At 39.6% G+C, this 17270-nt stretch overlaps 1 protein-coding gene and 1 long non-coding RNA gene across 15 annotated transcripts in view; one reads left to right on the forward strand and one right to left on the reverse strand.

Annotated features, from left to right (window-relative positions):
• The window catches only part of CAMK2D (calcium/calmodulin dependent protein kinase II delta), a 209037-nt gene that overhangs the window by 97538 nt on the left and 94229 nt on the right, over positions 1-17270 (forward strand). For 9 of the 14 annotated variants that reach the window (XM_055796075.1, XM_055796068.1, XM_055796062.1 and 6 more), the window contains 3 exons: positions 2542-2607; positions 5241-5313; positions 11205-11307. In XM_055796075.1, the coding sequence (XP_055652050.1) occupies positions 2542-2607; positions 5241-5313; positions 11205-11307 (242 nt within the window). Of the gene's footprint in view, positions 1-2541; positions 2608-5240; positions 5314-5342; positions 5756-6348; positions 6422-11204; positions 11308-17270 lie in introns of those variants that run through there. The other 5 variants (XM_055796063.1, XM_055796065.1, XM_055796070.1 and 2 more) reach the window with 2 other exon arrangements.
• Positions 7917-8825, reverse strand: LOC129783832 (uncharacterized). The gene is made up of 2 exons (XR_008745811.1): positions 8179-8825; positions 7917-8112 (listed from the first exon to the last, which is right to left on the reverse strand). It is a non-coding gene; the product is annotated as an uncharacterized LOC129783832 (long non-coding RNA).

A 17270-nucleotide genomic window follows, 5' to 3' on the forward strand; every position in this document is an offset into this window, starting at 1 on the left:
ATTTTTTCATTGTTTAACAACAGTTACAAATGCCAAGGAAGTGTATAGTGTCAGCAAATAAGACTGCATATCCCTTTTTTTCTCTGTGCTTGAGAAGAACAAGCATCAGCTCGATGTTCTCTCCCACTGAAATGCACTTTGATGACAGCAGCTTTTTTTTTTTTTTTTTTTCCTTGGATCAAAAATAAAGTGTTTTAGGGAAGAATAAGATCAAAGGATGTTTTGTTTTTTCATTCATCACAAAGTGAGAATTATTCCTCTTTACCAGAACTGTGGTAGACAAATATATATGCAAAAATGAGGTATCAAAGAATGTCAAAATATATATCAATCAAACATTTTGTGTTACAGCAACCAAAGCCAGTTTCTGGAAGGTAGAAGACAAAAAGAAAGAATACAGATGAGCAACCAGCTATTGTACCACCTCCAGATTTGATTGCAGACTTTTGTACAAAATAGCATTCTGTTACCTGAAAGGGATGTCAGTGAGGTATAACTCAGAGAAAGGATGATGTAACCCAAATGTAAATGGAAACCTGAAAATAAAGTTCTTTAACTGGCTTTCTCAAAGAAAGGAGCTATGCTGCTGGTTGAGCAGGTCATTTCTGTCATCATCGAATGTGACTGAATGACTGGAACAATTTTGTAACACTATAAGTGTTAGTATGGCAATTTGCAAATGAATGTTAAGTTTCTGAAGATTCCAAGTATTCTCACTTTTTATTTTTTTAATCCTGTTAAACTTAATTGTATTTAATAATAATTGTATTTGTTGTAGTATAGATTTTAAAGCATCTTGATCTTTAAGCATCTTGTAGCCCACTAGCTTTTACGTTTGGGAATTTAGAATATAATATGCTATATGAAAATTCACTACATTCATAAACAGTAATGAAACAGGAACATTGATGTCCCATCTAGGAATTATTTATGTGGGCATATCAGTAGGATTAAGGTTTTGGAAAGCAGGAATCAGACTAACATGTGCAGCCTGTCTGTTGAGGATGTGTTTAGGTGCTCTGGTTAGGCTGTGCACTTGGATACCTCACATTTTGTGCATTTCCAAGGCTTGCATCTGTTTTCAACCATTCAGTACAGCACATGAATACATGAAGATTTGTATTTAGCTGTGAAAGTATGACAGTGTATTCCATAAAAGAGAAATGATGAGTATAGTATAGGAAAAGTCTTCCTTTTTCTTTGAGTCCATGCTCTTGTTGACACAGGCAGCCAAGTTCTATGATTTCATCTAAAAGCTCATCAATCTTCACCTTAAAACTAGAGTGCCTGTCTCAGTTACTTTACCAAAAACCATATAATTACACCAGGTTTATGGTGGTTAGAAAACTCTGCATGATTTTAACCTTGTATTTATTCACAGGTATCATATGCTTATTTATTATTGTACCAATATTGTCCCTTACAGCTCTCCTCTATGGAGAAGATGGTTAATGCTCTTTATCTTCAGTATTTCTTTTCATCCCTCTTAAACTTTGTTTTGCCAAGCTAAACTGACTGCTTCTCCAAGAAGGTATGATGAGTAAGTGAAAGGACAGCCTAGTAGCAATTTTTCTGCCCATATTGCTGTTTCAGTTACCTTTTCTGAAGGTACATTACCAGAACTGTGTACAATATGAGGAGGGGGTTCACTGCTGTATGTAAGGACATTGCTGCCACCTTATTTCACATGCATTCCAAGACTGTGGTAGCATCCTGCTGGTGACTCATTCTGGACTGTCATCTTTGGGGTTTAACAGCACAGCTTTCTTTCTTTTTACTACTTCCTACTATTAAACCACTGGTTGTACAGTGAGTATGCAACCAGGCACAGTTGCTTCTGTTAAAGGTCCTCTGGATCATACAGTTCTTCCCTTATACTGTTGAAGCTTCTTAAAATATTTTGTGGAGCTTTCACTAACCTATTCCTACTTTCTTGACAAAGGTAACTGAAAATTATCTAGGAAAAAAAAATCTGCCATTGAACTGATTAAGGTAGTCTTGCTTCTCCTGATGCTCTCCTTCCAACTGAGTAATCTTTCTAGCAAAAGCACAAAAAGCAAGCCACCCTGGCAGATGGGTACCCCTCTGTTGTGTTTTGACCTACCCATAAAGGCCTTTTTCCCTTTTTGGCATTATTGTATTTTCCTTTCTTACGTCTGTCTGAGGTTACAGTTCTCAGTTGATCCTGAACTGTTCTGAACTTGATCCACAATTTTCCTGGTTGATCAGTTCCCTTTATTCTTGTAGTTTTATCGTTACTTTTGACATCCTTAACTGATGTATGGCATCTTGCCCAATAAGCTGCTGCTCTTTGCCTTTATTTTTTCATTATCATTGCTCTTCCACTGCATCCTCCTTATTCACACAATGATTTGGATGGACAAACCTTCCACTTCAGCTCCTTCACCTTGCTGGTCAAGACCTCTTGCATTTCTGTACAAATATTTCAGTTATTCTTCTCTGACTTCTCCCTGTCAAGTTAATTTAAGGTACACATTTTCACTTCTGAAATCTCCTTTCCCATCTTGCTTTTTCTAACAGAGTCACTGGGGGTGAATTGTTTGAAGATATAGTCGCAAGAGAATATTATAGTGAAGCAGATGCCAGGTAAGTCACTTGTTTTTCTAATGTCACCTTTAATAATTCTAGGATAGTTACTTAAATCTCTCATGGTGTTTGGCATCAGTTTGGCTAGCACAGTCTGTGAGACTCTAGGATTTCTCATAGAGTTCTCTTTGCCTTGGAAGGGCACTATTTGGTGTTTTGAGCTCATGACTCTGTGGTAGAGAACTCGTATGAAGTCTTGACGTCTGCTGATCTGAAAAAGCCAAAACTGGACCTCAGTTTGTTAAAGTAAACTTGTGAAGTATTTAAAATATTACCCAGTTTTCTCCTCTGCAAACTGGACATAACATTTCAGCTCTATCAGTTAGGGATTATTACACTGGCTGATCAAAGTTTGAGATACATGTTGGTCTTGAAAGAATTTTACATTAAGTATAATTTTTGTTCTCAGTCCAGAAGTACTAATTTCCTTTTTATATTTAAACATTTTTGCTGTGTTTCATCAATAAGCAATTATACTGTGCATCTCATAGTCTGAGCTCAAATACAAAATCTCCAGCAATTTTCTGCAAGTGCTTGTTGAAAAACTTGAAGAATAAGTTGACGATTATCATAATTTGCATGCTGACATAAAGTATCAGGGCCATTTTTTCATCTCAATCTGTTTGCCCTCATACAATAATAAATCTTAAATATTCTTTTATAATTACGAATCTTAAACATTGTGGTCAATTACTTTAAAGAAAATATGTTCTACCACTACACTCTCAACAGAAAATTTATCTCAAAATAAATTAAAAGAAGCCTCATGATTTTGTGTGTCCATAGTCACACACCACCGCATGTTTTTAGTGAATATAATTTTCAGTTACTCTTTCACATTAGGAATTAATTGGCAGATGACCTGAAAGCATTAAGTGCCCCAAACAACAGAAGTAGGATAATAATGAACAAGGAACTTACCCTGACTATTAGGAAGCTTCCACTGTTTATTGCTCTTACTAACTTCTGTAGGAATGGTAGAAATATCATCACTTTTAAGCCTTGAAATGTGGAACACCTAGAAAAACACACTGCAGAAGAGAACAGAATCAGTACTTTAGGTGGGGTAGAAGGAGAGGAGCTATGTTTAAAAAAAAATTTTGAATTACTTTTTGCCTGCTGTGATTCTATCAAATTTTCTAATATTGATGCCAAAGGCCAGCATATGGTGTCATTGTGTGTTTTTGAGATAGTTGTGATTTCAAAAGAAAAATTGCAATGATTTTTTTCTGTTCTAAAGTTATGACATATTGGAAGGGGCTCTGCATGTGTGTGTGTATATATATATATAGGATATATATATGCACTTTATATATTCAGTAAAAAGGTGACCAAATATGTGGAATATGTCGTTACCATGCATCTCTGTATTTTTATATATATATATATATTCATGTGTGTGTGTGTATATATATATCTATATATATAGTGCGTGTGTGTGTGTGTATCCCTATAGAAATAGTTAATGGACTTGACAGATGCATATGTTGAGACTGTAACACTGCTCTGTTCCTGCAAGCCCTTACTCATGCAAGTAGTCTTTACTCATACAAGCAGTCAGTTTCAGTGAGTTGTGTGCTACTTGCATAAGAAAGGGTTTTCAGGCTTGGGCTCCGGTTACTGATTTATGACCATTCCTTCTGAATTCCATGGTCAAAAACATTTTGGATGAGCTGTATCAAATCCTTGGCCCTTGACTGCTGTGTGTTACTTACAGTCACTAACTCCTGCCACAAGGATATCTTTAAAAACAAATTTATAAGCTCTTGTGGTGCCAAAAAACATCTAAAAAAGTTCCAGTGCTCTAAAACATGAATACTGTAGTTGTGCTTTTTGGCATTGTAGGCTGGCCAAAACTTGCAAACCTGGGCATGGAAAAATAGGTGCTAATTAAATCATTTAAAGCACCAAAATAAAACATTTGTTTACATTTTAATGTGGATTTCCATTTCATGAGTGACTCCTAAACTAGCACTTGATGATATTTTAAATGAAAATGCATGCCACCTTTTTGAATGACTTGGCTTTTATTCTACTAATAATTTTTAAGAAACCATTAGATTCAAAATGAGAAATGTTTTGCTTTTCCTTGGCTTTTGACTTTTTTTGTTTAATTTGTTTTCTGTATACCATTTAATTTCTGAGCATTTTCTTGTTTCAGTACTCGTTGGAATGCTAACTTCACTGTAAAAAATTTAAAAAACCAAAATATATCACTAATTGTTTTATTGCCTTAACTTTATTTTTCCTGTAGCAGTTTTTGGAAACTGGAAAAAGCTTCCATGCTGCTGAATGAAAATACTATCTAATAATTCTGTCTCATAGGTGTCATACGTTCCATGTCAAATGTCTTTCTTGGTTTGTTTGGGTTTTTTTCTTTTCTTTTTTTCTTTTTGTTTTGTTTTGGTTTTGGGTTTTTCGGTTTTGTTTTTGGATGTGTTAGAGCTGGAAATATCTCTATATTCAACATTGTTTTGTTCCAGTTCAGTGTGCAATCAAGACTTGTCAGGAGGTGTAATACTGTTTTTGTTCTTTTTTTTTTTTTTTTTTTGAGTTTTATTTTATTTTGTATTTAATGTGATTATGTGCCTTTAAAATGTTCTCCCTTCCATTCTGCCCTTGTATCTTTGCAGTCATTGTATACAGCAGATTCTAGAAAGTGTTAATCATTGTCATCTAAATGGCATAGTTCACAGAGACCTGAAGGTCAGTATCTGGTGCCCATCAATTGGATGTAAGAGTTTGGGGGTTTTTTTTCCGCTGGGTAGGGGCAGAGGGTGGGTTGTCTGCGATGTTCCCTTGCCTATCCTACTCACCCTCAAAACAACTAGACGAACAAATAATGCATGATGCCTCTTTCCAGTTTGCAAGTCTACAGGCCTAATATACATCATGGCAAAAGGGGGAATGGTTGCCAAAAAACCTGTCTCCTTCCAAGGCGCTGGATTTATCCCATGCTGTCGATCGAACGTGTCTGGTATTCTATTAAGGTTGTCCATGTATCGCTGTGTACGCACATGGAGGTGAACTTTGGCTGTGATGTATGTCAGCTTGCAGATTTAAACGCCACTTCTGTTCTGAGACCCTGGGTTGCAGTAGCAGAACAACCGGTCGCACACTGCTGCATTAGAGTATGACGAACCCTCAGGCAAGTGATGCTAATTGCGGGCTGAATTGGACCGCGAGAAGTTAATGATTTACCTAAAACACCTCGCTTGGCCTTGGAGCGGGGTTTTTCCTTACATTGATGGCCGCAACAATTTGTAATGCCTCTGAGAGAGCTGTCAGTAATGACAGGAGGGGAAAGTGCAGAGGGTGCCAAAGATTGAATACAACCTCATCGGCGAATTATTGGCAAAATCCATGTGCTTTCACGACAGTTTTCCTTTTACAAAATTCGCATTAAAAACCATAATAACTTAAATTGCAAGCAAAGAAGGCAGCCGAGCTGAGGCATGCCTGCGAGGCTGGCCCCTTGCCGTGCGGGGTCCCGCAGCGGCGCAGCCTGAGGCCGTCGTGCTCTGAGCGGCGCGGGGCGGTGGCGCGGGGCGGAGCGGGGATCCCGGCACGGCACGGCACGGCACGGTACGGCACGGCCCGGCCCCGGCCCCGGCCCCGGCCCCGCCGCCCCCGCCCCGCTGCTGCCGCCGGCCCCGCGCCGCCGCCCCGTGCCTGGCTGCGGGCGTGCGGGCGGGCGGTGCACGCTTGGAACTAACACGCGCCCCTGGTGTTTGCATGCAGTCATTGCATTCAGCAGATCCTGGAGGCTGTGCTACACTGCCATCAGATGGGCGTAGTCCATCGCGACCTCAAGGTGAGTGCTGCTGCCCCGCCGAGCCCTCCTAGCCGGAGCCGCTGCAGCCTCCGCCGCGCCGTGCCACAGCGGAGAGCAGCCAACCCTAGCGCAACAGAGCCTTGATCAGTGGACATGTAAACGGGTTTCTGTCCCCCTCCCTTTTTTCCCCCCCTCCTTCACCTGTGCACAAGAATGAACTGCTAGCATTCACTGGAGAAAATCTGCTAAAGGCTTGCCAACACCTAGCTGGCCAGATCTGGGCTGCGAAGACAGCCGCCAGTCAGCTGGCACCTGCTGTGGGTACCAGGGAGAACAGCAGTCGCTTTTCGAGCATTTGGTGTATTCATTGAATACACAATTCTTCTCTCTTGTCATACAGGGCTTCTGGGGCAGGGCGTGGGGGGAACTTTCCATCTCACATCAGCGTAACTTGGAGTGCTTCTGGGAAGCACGCTAGCATTTGCATGTCATGCATTTTAGTGACAAAAGGCCAGCTGCTGTTAGATTGCTGGCACAAAGACCTCTCTGTCCTCCAGATGATGACTGGGCTACAGCACATCTTTAGAAAGTGGGAATTTCTACAGTTTTCTCACCAAGATCACCTGAGGGAGTCAAGTTCCTTCCGGACAAACAGTAGCGTCGGGATAGAGGCTTCAGAAAGAAAGCTCTTGTGTTGAGAAGAGCATTATCTCTTTCTTAACCATCTATATGTCCACATGGCTGGAGATGTCAGCTGCAGAAATGCTCTCTGCATTTAAAGCACTGAAGGAAACGAGCAGAGATCATTTTTCTTTTACTGGGAAGCTCAGAGAGACAAGTCCGTCTCAAAGCTGGTAGTAAAGTATCCTTGTGGATAAAGGAGAGGACTTAATTTGGGTACTTGGACTTCAGGATCCTCAGGTGAAAGAAGACTTTATTTTGAAATCAAATGGAAGTGCACCATCTGAAATGTCAGATCCTTTACAGAGGCAGAGAAAAAACAGTATGTGGGCTAAGGCAGTGAAACACACTAATTCCTTCTGGCACAGCTGCTTTGTCTCTTACTTTCCTTTCTGAGTGAGTTATGGGGAGCAGGAATTTCCTCCCAGGATAGGAGCTTTTTAGTGGTTATCATTAGTAATAACATTGGAATCAAAATGGCGTCATCTTTTTTGCCATCCTTCACTCCCAAGGAAACAACTGTCATTGTCTGAATTTGTTGTCCTATCGTTGTCTCTATTGTTGTCCTATTGGAACATAAAGGGTTACGCTCTGAAAGCTCAGAGAGCATGATGGATTTCAGAGACAGATACACAAAACTCTCTACGGACTTTGCGCTTCTGGATTTTCCTGTGTTGCGGTTGAACAACAAGAGACTGACAAGTCTCTCCAATCCATAAAAATTCCATGGCAGCCAGATAACATGCAACAAGTTTAAATGAAAGGATGTCAGATTTGTCCAGCCGCTCCAGCGATTCCTGTCCTCACTGAACATGCAGTACTATGCTTCTAGCATGAAAAATAATTAAAAAAAAAAAAAAAAAAAAAAAAGGATTCTGGCTGTGCAAGCTGAAAGAATAAGGAATGCTCTCTAGTGCTTTTCATACATTCACACAAACTAACCTTTTCTTTGGAAATGCATTAAATCCAGATGTTCCCTGCTCCAAACCATGTGTGGATTTCTTACTCTGGTAAATCCAGGATGAATTGGAAAAACGGTGTGAGAAAAACTGTTTCTGCCAAGCTGTAGTACCCAGTTTCATTTCTGAAAGTGAAAACTTCAGGAGGCAGAAAACGATCCTTCTGCACTTACTACTTTGTGACAAATGAAAAAAAAAAACAAAGAGTGAAATGAAAGACAGTGATGAAATCCTGGCAGAACTCCCCATACTGAAAAGAAGATGCCGAGGCCCAGGACCATGTCTACAAGACATGTAGAAGATGGTTGTGTCCTAGCAAGGATCCTTAAACTGCAAAACTTGATGGATTTTTTTCCCGATGACTCAGACCACAATTTGATGACGTGGTTGGGGGTGGGCAGGGGAGCAAGAAGAGGAGATTTTGGGCAATCTTACTTTATTTAACTTCTCTTTTAGCGTAATTTAGTAGCAAATAGAGAAGCTTTTGCAGCCTCTTATGACCTGCAGAAGTGCTTGTTGCTGCTCCATTTGTAATCCTTAGTGTAAGTCAGAATGGTGGTGGATCCTAGGGAAAAAAAAAAAATCTTTTTTTTTCCAGAAAGAAATTAACCTGTTAGTGGCAGTTTGTCTTTAACAGATGGTAGAAGTGCACTTCCGTATAGTTATTCTAGATCTTGGAAGTCAGCAGCATTGCTGCTTTTGTGAAACTCTTACGATTATGACCTTTTTGCATTCCCCCACACCCCCAAAGTGAATGCTCTAGTTATATTCAAGGAAGAGTACACAGAGGCTTAAGTACTTGATCTCGAAGAACCAAAGACCTTTGGAAAAATAAGGCATAAATCACATTATTTTAAGTAATTTTAGTAGTTAATACTGCCATTCTACATGCTTGACTGCAGCCAGTCTGCTGGTAACACAAGGTGACACTATTGAATCCAAAGTACGAGTCCTGAGGGGCCCACACTAGGCTGTTAATGTTTTCCAAGTAATTGCAGTCATTCTACATTAATGCATGATAATTATCCAGTATGCCGCTCGTCATCCTGAAATGACAGCTGCATGTTGTTTGAGTGCATAGTCCCACACAGCATTGCCCAAAAGGCTGTTGGCTTTGGCATATGAGTAAATCAGGAAATCTGCTTCAGCTTCTGTTGAAACATACTCACCTATGACAATGGTATTTCTGCAGAGCACTTTGATTGGCATGGTAAGGACATGTACTGTAATGAAAAAAAAATATCCCAAGGCGGGCGAACAAACCAGAAAAAACCCAGCAGCACAAAACTTTTGAATGGAAATTTTGAATGGCATCACATGTTTCAAAATGGTGTGCTTGGTAGGTTAGTGCTTGTGTTTCAACCAAGAGGGTGAAGCATTTCACTGCTTTTGGCTTGCTGAAGGTCACAACCGAGTAGGATCATCCATTGCTTTAAGAGGTTTATAGAAGTGCATTTCGGGCAGTAATTACTGTAAACTTCTCTCGCTCTGATGGGAAACCTTCAAGAACTGAGTGCCTGTACGTTGCAATCAGCATAGTTAACTGACGGGCAGTGTGACATTGCTTAAATTGGTGTTGATGAACTAAAGAAGAGTCCTCAAGCTATTCAGTCGGTGTTTGACATAATGTAGTCAAAGTGGTTTCTGATCATTTAAGTGAATATAAAGATTGTATTTTGTTCTGAGAGACCTTAATCTCAATTTTAAGAACATGTGGAATTAGAAGATTCATCAAGTAACTATTGATGAAAGGTTTTTAAACCTGTCTTTTCTATGACGTAGCAACAAGGGGTAAGTGACAGAATGGTGTTTGTAAATTGCTGAAAAAATGTTCCTTTACAGTTTGGTGAGAGGGGAAAAAAAAACCCACCGTTAAACTACAGTTTGTCAGGGCCAGTTGTGTTGTTAATTAATAGAAGTATCACAGCGGTTTAGGTCTTAATTAGGCTCAAGCATATTTTGCTGCATACTTGACAGATGTATTAAAGATAGCCTTTACTGAAAGAAGCTTATGATCTTTAATTGTATCCAAGCTCTGTACCTGCATGGGATTAACTGTAATCACATAAATAGTCCCTTGGAAAACTATGATTGCTTCTGGGTTTAAAACAAAATACTCACTTAAGAGTTTGCAGGATTGGGTCCCCAGTCCCAGACTGGATATAGTGAATTGTCTTGTGATAGATCACTACAAAAATTGTTTTTGGAAGAGTCACAGCAATACCCTTGAAAGTGAGGGTTTGTTATATTGTAAATGTAGAATGAAACCTTCTTTCAAAGTAATGGAGATAGAAAACAAAGGAATGGCAAGAAAATGCTATAGAGGTCACAGTTCTCTGAAATAACCTGTTGAATTCTACAGTATTGTGTAAGGTTTTTTTTAAAAAAAAAGTTAAGGTTCATAGAATAAAGTTGTCTTTGGACAATTTGCATTTGATGTATTTGCTAAATTAAGTTAAAAGAATATGTTATCAACAGTAAAATGAACACCATTGTTTTGTTCAAATCCTTTTAATTGTGTGAGTGTACTGTAGCATTTGATTTCGGATGTGACCAACGTGCCCTAAAAAATAACAGAAGTGGGAACTTTTTCAAACTTCCATTCTTACTTGTAATAGGTTCTCTACAAGCAAAAAAGTGGGCATACTGTTTTTGCTGAAAGATTTGCAATGTAAATACACCTGCCCTCTAAATACAAATACAGTAATATGTCTGCTGTTGTTAGGCTGTCATGCAAAACATGTTTATGTTTGACAGTTATAGATGCCTGATCCTGCAAACTGCATAGGTTAGCCTAGTAATTAAAGAATACATCTCTTTTGGGGTTTTTCTGCAGCATTTTTCTAGTAGTGAGCTCTTAGGAGTCTCTGAATTGTCCTATCACACAAACAGGTGTCGCAGCTCCATATGACCATTCTCCTCTGGTAGATCTGCATGCTGTCCTTAGTCATGCTGTCATGGGATTGTGACGGCTGTTTACAGGCCTGGTGCTTCTTTCCAAGTAGGAATGGAAAGTGCATTTTTTGGTATTTCATGGAGAAAACGCAGGGGGTTTTTCTCTTTTTCACTCCTTTAAGTATTTGTTCTTTTCCAGACCACCATAATTAAAAAAAAAGTGAAATCCCATATAAAATATATTTACTTATCTTTTCATCTCAATTTTTTTCTCTCTCTGAATAAAGCCTGAGAACTTACTTCTAGCTAGCAAATCCAAGGGAGCAGCAGTAAAACTAGCGGACTTTGGGTTGGCTATAGAAGTCCAAGGAGAGCAACAGGCTTGGTTTGGTAAGTAATTTTTTTTATCCCCTCACCATTTATTCAGCATAGCCATTAGGCCTCCCAAAGCACCCAAACTCCTACCCTAGTGTAAAACATGCAGCTGTGTGATTACTTGATATGTAGCATTAAAGGATACCTTGTTCGTGGTTTGATCCCTACAGCTGACTACACTTTAGACCAGGGGTCCTCAAACTTTTTAAACAGGGGGCCGGTGTGCAGATGAAGTGGCAGGCAGTCATCTGCGGCTGCTTGGGTCGCCCCCCAACCCGCGGCAGGGGGTAGGTGGTGGAGCGGGGGGGTTCTGTAAATATCGGGGGCAGGACTGAGGACCCTGGTGCGCCGTATCCGGCCCGCGAGCTGTAGTTTGAGGACCCCTGCTTTAGACCTTCTTCTCCAGTAAAAATGTTATCTGTAATTCTAACCAAATTAAACAGAGCTTGGCAGCAGACCTTATTTATTTAAAAAAAGAAAAAAAAAGACAAACAAATATCCCCCAACACTTCAAAAGTGACCTGTGGCTATACTTCCAAATCTCAGAGCTCTCTTTGACAAGAAGTAGATCTGCCTCATAGCCTCCTCTTCACTAGCAGAGGGGAAATCACCTTACCAAATGACATAAAATGATCTAGGAAAAAGTCTCTTACGTTGGCACAGCTGTGTTCATCCTGGGGATTTTGCCAGCGCAGCGGGATTGGTATGGGGTAGGATGGAGGGAGAGCATTTTAAAATTCATGCTTCTAGTAAATACAGCTTTACAAATGTCCCTGTTGCATGCAGTTTTAAGTTCCATTGACATTTCTTGACCCTGAAACTTAGGTTTCCTGATTCTTGGCTTGTCCTAGCTGTTGTCAGCCTGTTAGTTTGACTTAGGTGCACATGAGTCTCTTCTCCTCCACTTTTCCTTGTGTATCTAGAAGAAGGAAATATGGGTGTAGAGCCTGGGAGGGAGATGGGGAGTTTCCACTTAGGTGCTCAGATGACTGAGGAGTTAGGCTATAGGTTAACACTGCTGAGTGGACCTGTCCAGTTGTCAAAACATGTCCTCTGTCAACTGGACATAGGTGAAAATTTTATTCTGAAGCACTTCGGAATGTGATGTGGAGAAAAAAAAAAAAAAAAAAAAGTTTTTTGAGTACCTGAGGCTGTAGAGAGTCATCCACAACCAGATCTTGCTGTGACAGTACAAGTTACCTGTCCCAGCTCTTTATATTGCTGCCCTAGAGGTGACTTCCCCTTCACACCTGCAAGTAAAACTGTTCATAAAACTGTTCTTTGACCCACTGAGGTGAAAATAAGCTGGCTTATTAAAAATGTACAACACATGTATAAGCATCTCACATTAATAGATTATGGAGAGCATAAACCCAAGAAGGTAAAGGGTGGTTAAAAGCATCTGGACCCTTACACAGTTGTCTGGAAAGGGTTGTCTATCCATAGCTTATGAACATCTTCTGAAGTTGGAACTGGAGTTTCTCGGCCACTTCAGTGATTTTGAAAACATTATCTTCATCTGTAAGGGATCTGTATGCTTGCTTGATGGTGAAGGTGACAAAGATGTATGGGAACATGGAAGCAAACTCGTGTGTGTGCATCTGAGAGCTCATTCTGTGCTCCAGACCCGCTCATGAAATGTTGGAAAGGGACAGTGTCTGCCCTCTTGAAGGTGGCAATTGATGGGGTAAACCAGGTCTCCAGAATCAATACCTGGAATGTATTTTACGTGTCCTCTACAGTGCTCTGCTTCAGGTTATGAGAAGAGGATAGGAGTAGTGACTTAAACATTACGTGTTTCTTTGTAGTTCCAGTAAACTATTCCTTCTTTTTTTTCTTTTTTGCTAATTAAAAAAACCAAACTGCTAAGTGCAGATTATTTGTTACAGTTAACAGATGCCCAAAGGAAGATGGTGGAAAAAGATTTAATACTGATTGTTTTAAATAATAAGGCATGTACAAATGTGATGCGTCTATCTCATGTACTACCCTCTTCGAACAGATGTGACGCACAGGACAAAATATGTTTTGTAAATCCCAGGACGAAAAAAATACAGAATAAAATATTTATAGCAACTACCTATTCTCACTTAAAACAGCTAGAAAGTGCAGTTTAAAATTAAACAAAGTGATTGTGAGTTTGCTGTCGACGCCTAGAACAAAAGCACAAAGGTTTTTGTGCAGGCAGTGGCCTGAGAGATTGAGTGTTTGAAATCAAGGATAAAACTACATGTGGATGCACAGGCAGTACCATTGGACATATGCTGGTAGCTTTATAAGCTAGCCTGTTGTTTCAAATCCCAGCCTTTGTATAAATGGATTTCAGTAATCCACAAAAGACAGAAGAGATTGCTCCTGTACATTAACAAATAGGCCAGTACAAGAAGAGTGGAACAGAAATAAGACAAAACGCAAGTGATTTCTTACAATGACAAAACATCAGGTAAACAAGAAGCATCTCAAGAAAAAGCAGAATGAACTTTAGGGGATATTTTCTGTAGATAATACATCTGTATGGATGCAGGTGATGCCCAGGAGGTTGCAATTTCCTGTAAAATCTTGCACGTTATTTTTTGGTCATTTGGTTCTTGTGAAGTACTTGGTTTAGATGTGTGGCATCATGAGGACTGCCATGCAGAACTTGGTAGAAAGGAGATTGAGCAGAACATCTCCAAAATACATGTGTAAGAAGAACAAGCTGGCAGCAAGGTAATAGAAAGAAATTAGTCTAATGTGGCTCTGTTTTTAAATTTGTGGTGTTTGGTAAGACTAGTACGTTTTCTACCTCTTCTGGAACTTCCTCTGCAAAACCTTTCTGTAATGGTCTTAGTGCCTGCCTTCATCTTTATGACTGCTTTAACAACGCAAAACATGAACTTCAATGTTCTCAACGTTTTGAACTTTTTCTTGCTTCCTTCCAAAAGATTATCTGCGTTCCACTGGATTCTGCAGCACTTAGTGACTCATGGCATGGTCTGATTCCAAGTATAGCTCTGCATCAGTGTGTTGGGGTTTTTTTCTCTTTTTTTTTTTGTTCTTTTTTTTTTTTTTTTTTTTGAGTGTAGCCCTCTGGTGTGATGATTGCTTTTCTGCTTAAACCACGATATGCCTCAGCAGGAAACTGGCTAGAGCTCCGTGTGTTTTGGTATAACAGAATACTTTCCTGGTTTGCATGTTTGTAAAACAAACCTGTTCGTTGCCTGTTTATAGAAAAGTGTTTCAGGGTTTAGTTGAAACACTCCACCCTGTTAGCAGGTGTTTAATGTACTGGGAGAGTGTTGGGCGGGCTCAGCTGACTCACAGAGGCAGGTGACAAGTTGCCCCTCACTGAAGTCAGTGGAAGGACTGCAGTTAACTCATTGGTAGCTAGATTTAGTCCTAGTTGCATCTCGTATTAAATTAAGTCCAGTCCTACAACTGGGACTAATACACACCACTTAAGTCATTTGAGTAGCTTCACTAAATTAGTTTGCGAGCTGCATTAAATGTAGGTTGTCTACATTTAAGTCTTTTGGATCCAGCTGTGCAGGAAGAGAAGGCTGCCTGCCCTCAGCTTACTCTCAGCTGCTTGCTCTTGCTGCTTGCTGCCACCTTCTCCATATCATCTCACCAGACTGCTCCTTTGAATTTTTATTCTGGAGTCAAAGGGAGGTGCGTTAGCAAAGATGTACAGCTTCATGCAGTTTAAGCTAACATGGTTTGTCCTGCCGTTTTATTTTGGGATCTTTGCGTGACTGGTGTTGAGAAGGCTGTAAGTCTGGCAGGGGAATGATGAAAGCACAGGGCACATCTTAGAGCAGTAATCTCTTCTGCTGTGTGTTTAAGATGCATCTGTCTGCATTAAATTAATTTTATGTTGTAGGATTATAGTTAACCTTCAGTCCAGGTTTGACTTGTGTCACTATTTATGAAGTTAAGTATATATGTAATCTTTGCATAAGAGGGTTTTGAGACTGTAAGCTGTTTAGGCTGAGTAACATGCCATCTCATGTACACAGGCACCACTGAACTGAGCAAGGCAGAGCATTTGTCTTGGGCCCCTGAATGCTTATTTAAATAGGAGTGCAAGGTGGCACAGTTTTTTCTAGACACTGTACAGTCAGTCACAGTTTCCAGCTTTGCAAGTTGCTTTAGCCAAATTATTACTATTGGCAATAGTTCTCTGAAAAGTATACACACATATTGGGTTCCCTCTGACCAGTTATAGAATTACCTGATAAATAAATTGCCAATTTCAGTGTGTTTTTTTTCTTTTTCACCGAAATAATAACTCTTCTGTGTTTGCTGCTTTAAACAACTTCAGCATATATATTATAACCATACCAATTATTTCTGTTCAGACCCATTCTGTATCTTCATCAAGAGATAAAGTTAGCTAAGTTCTGTATTTATTTTTCTTTAAAGCTTATTTTCAAGTGATGCATGGTAATGTTTATAGATCTATGGTAAGTTTGAAAGTGGAGGCAACTTTACTTCCCCTTTACAATAAACAAAAATGTTAATGAGGAGCACTACAGCCAAGAAGGCATATGAAACATCACTTTATTTAAAGCTACTTAGAACATCCATTTTTCATCTTCTCAAAGGAGCTTACGATGTGTTTCCTGTATGATAGTACTCTTTAACAGTTCATAGCTCTCATATCAGGAGACTGCAAAAAACAAGCTTATTTTTCATGAAAGTATTTTAGCTATGTTCTCAGTAAAATATAGAGAATGTGTTCGTTCATTTCCTCCTCCCACTCCAAAATGATTGCCAGCTGCAGGGCAAAGGTTTCCTTTTTCTGTAGCTATACACTTTATACATTATCACCGTCTCTCATAAGTTCTGTGGAACCCAGTGTGGTATGTCAGAAATGACATGTGGTCCTTCACAAAAGCCACAAAATTTTCGCCTTTTAAGAATTCCCAAGCATTTATTTTAGGCAAAGATGCTTGAAAGAACAGACTTACTAAATGAAATAGTACAGCACGTCATGAAGTTTTTATCCTTTACAGTGTCCTAAGAAGAGTCTACATTTATACCTACATTCTGCATTTCTCCTAAGAGAAAGTAGCACTGCTGGTAGTGAATAAAGAAGGAGAAACATACAAATTTTAAAGGCTAGATTACTTCAGAGATTGTTTTTTGTCAACTTTTTAAAGAAGGTTTCCAGAAGTGGAATAAATTCACGGAAATGAGTTTTGCAGTGGAAAGTTCGTAGCTGTGTGAAATACAAATGGCAAAGGTGGTGAGAAGGCTGAGCCCTAAGTTGGTGGTCTTCATACTAAGTAACAGCCAGTTGTGCTCCTGTGAAAGCTAATCCTGAACATCTCAGACCATTTACTTTGCCACCATCTGGCACTGGCTGAATTGAGTTTCCACTTAGGTGTGAAGAAATTTGAACAGTGTTTATACTTTCCTGTATTCAAAATGAGAGCCCTCTCCATACATAAGCTTTTCTTAAATCTTAGCCCTACATGTTGTTTACTCAGAAATCTGCCCTCTCATAAGACTGAATAGGGCTCTTTAAATGTAGCTTCTTATAGCTACAATGCTGTAGCTTTGCTGCCCCTCTGTTTTGTTAATTAATTTCCCATAAATGTCAGTGGAAGTACTCTGTGTGTGGTAATAGTCTTCACAGCTGACAGCTGATGGACTCCCAGAAATCTCATTCAAGTCATGTTTCCAGTCTTAATCTTTATAGTTTGGAGGTATTTTAAAAGAGCCTAAATTAGGCTAATGATTGAAAAAAAAAACCAAACCAACTCAAAAAACCAAAAAACCCCACAGTAACAGGCTTTGGCATGCATGGTGTGAATTTTCTGTCTTTCATTATCTCTGAGGGGATCACTCAGATAATGTTTCCCACACCTCCCGCTACCCTGTTAACTTTTTTGACCTTGACCCTGAGCCAGATGTATTTGCACCCCACTACTGGATGTCTTGCTACAGTTTATAGCAATGCAGAACTCGGGAAAGACGTTTCATCAGCTATC

The sequence above is a fragment of the Falco peregrinus genome, chromosome 2, assembly GCF_023634155.1.
Source record: "Falco peregrinus isolate bFalPer1 chromosome 2, bFalPer1.pri, whole genome shotgun sequence".
In the NCBI taxonomy this organism is placed as follows: Eukaryota; Metazoa; Chordata; class Aves; order Falconiformes; family Falconidae; genus Falco; species Falco peregrinus.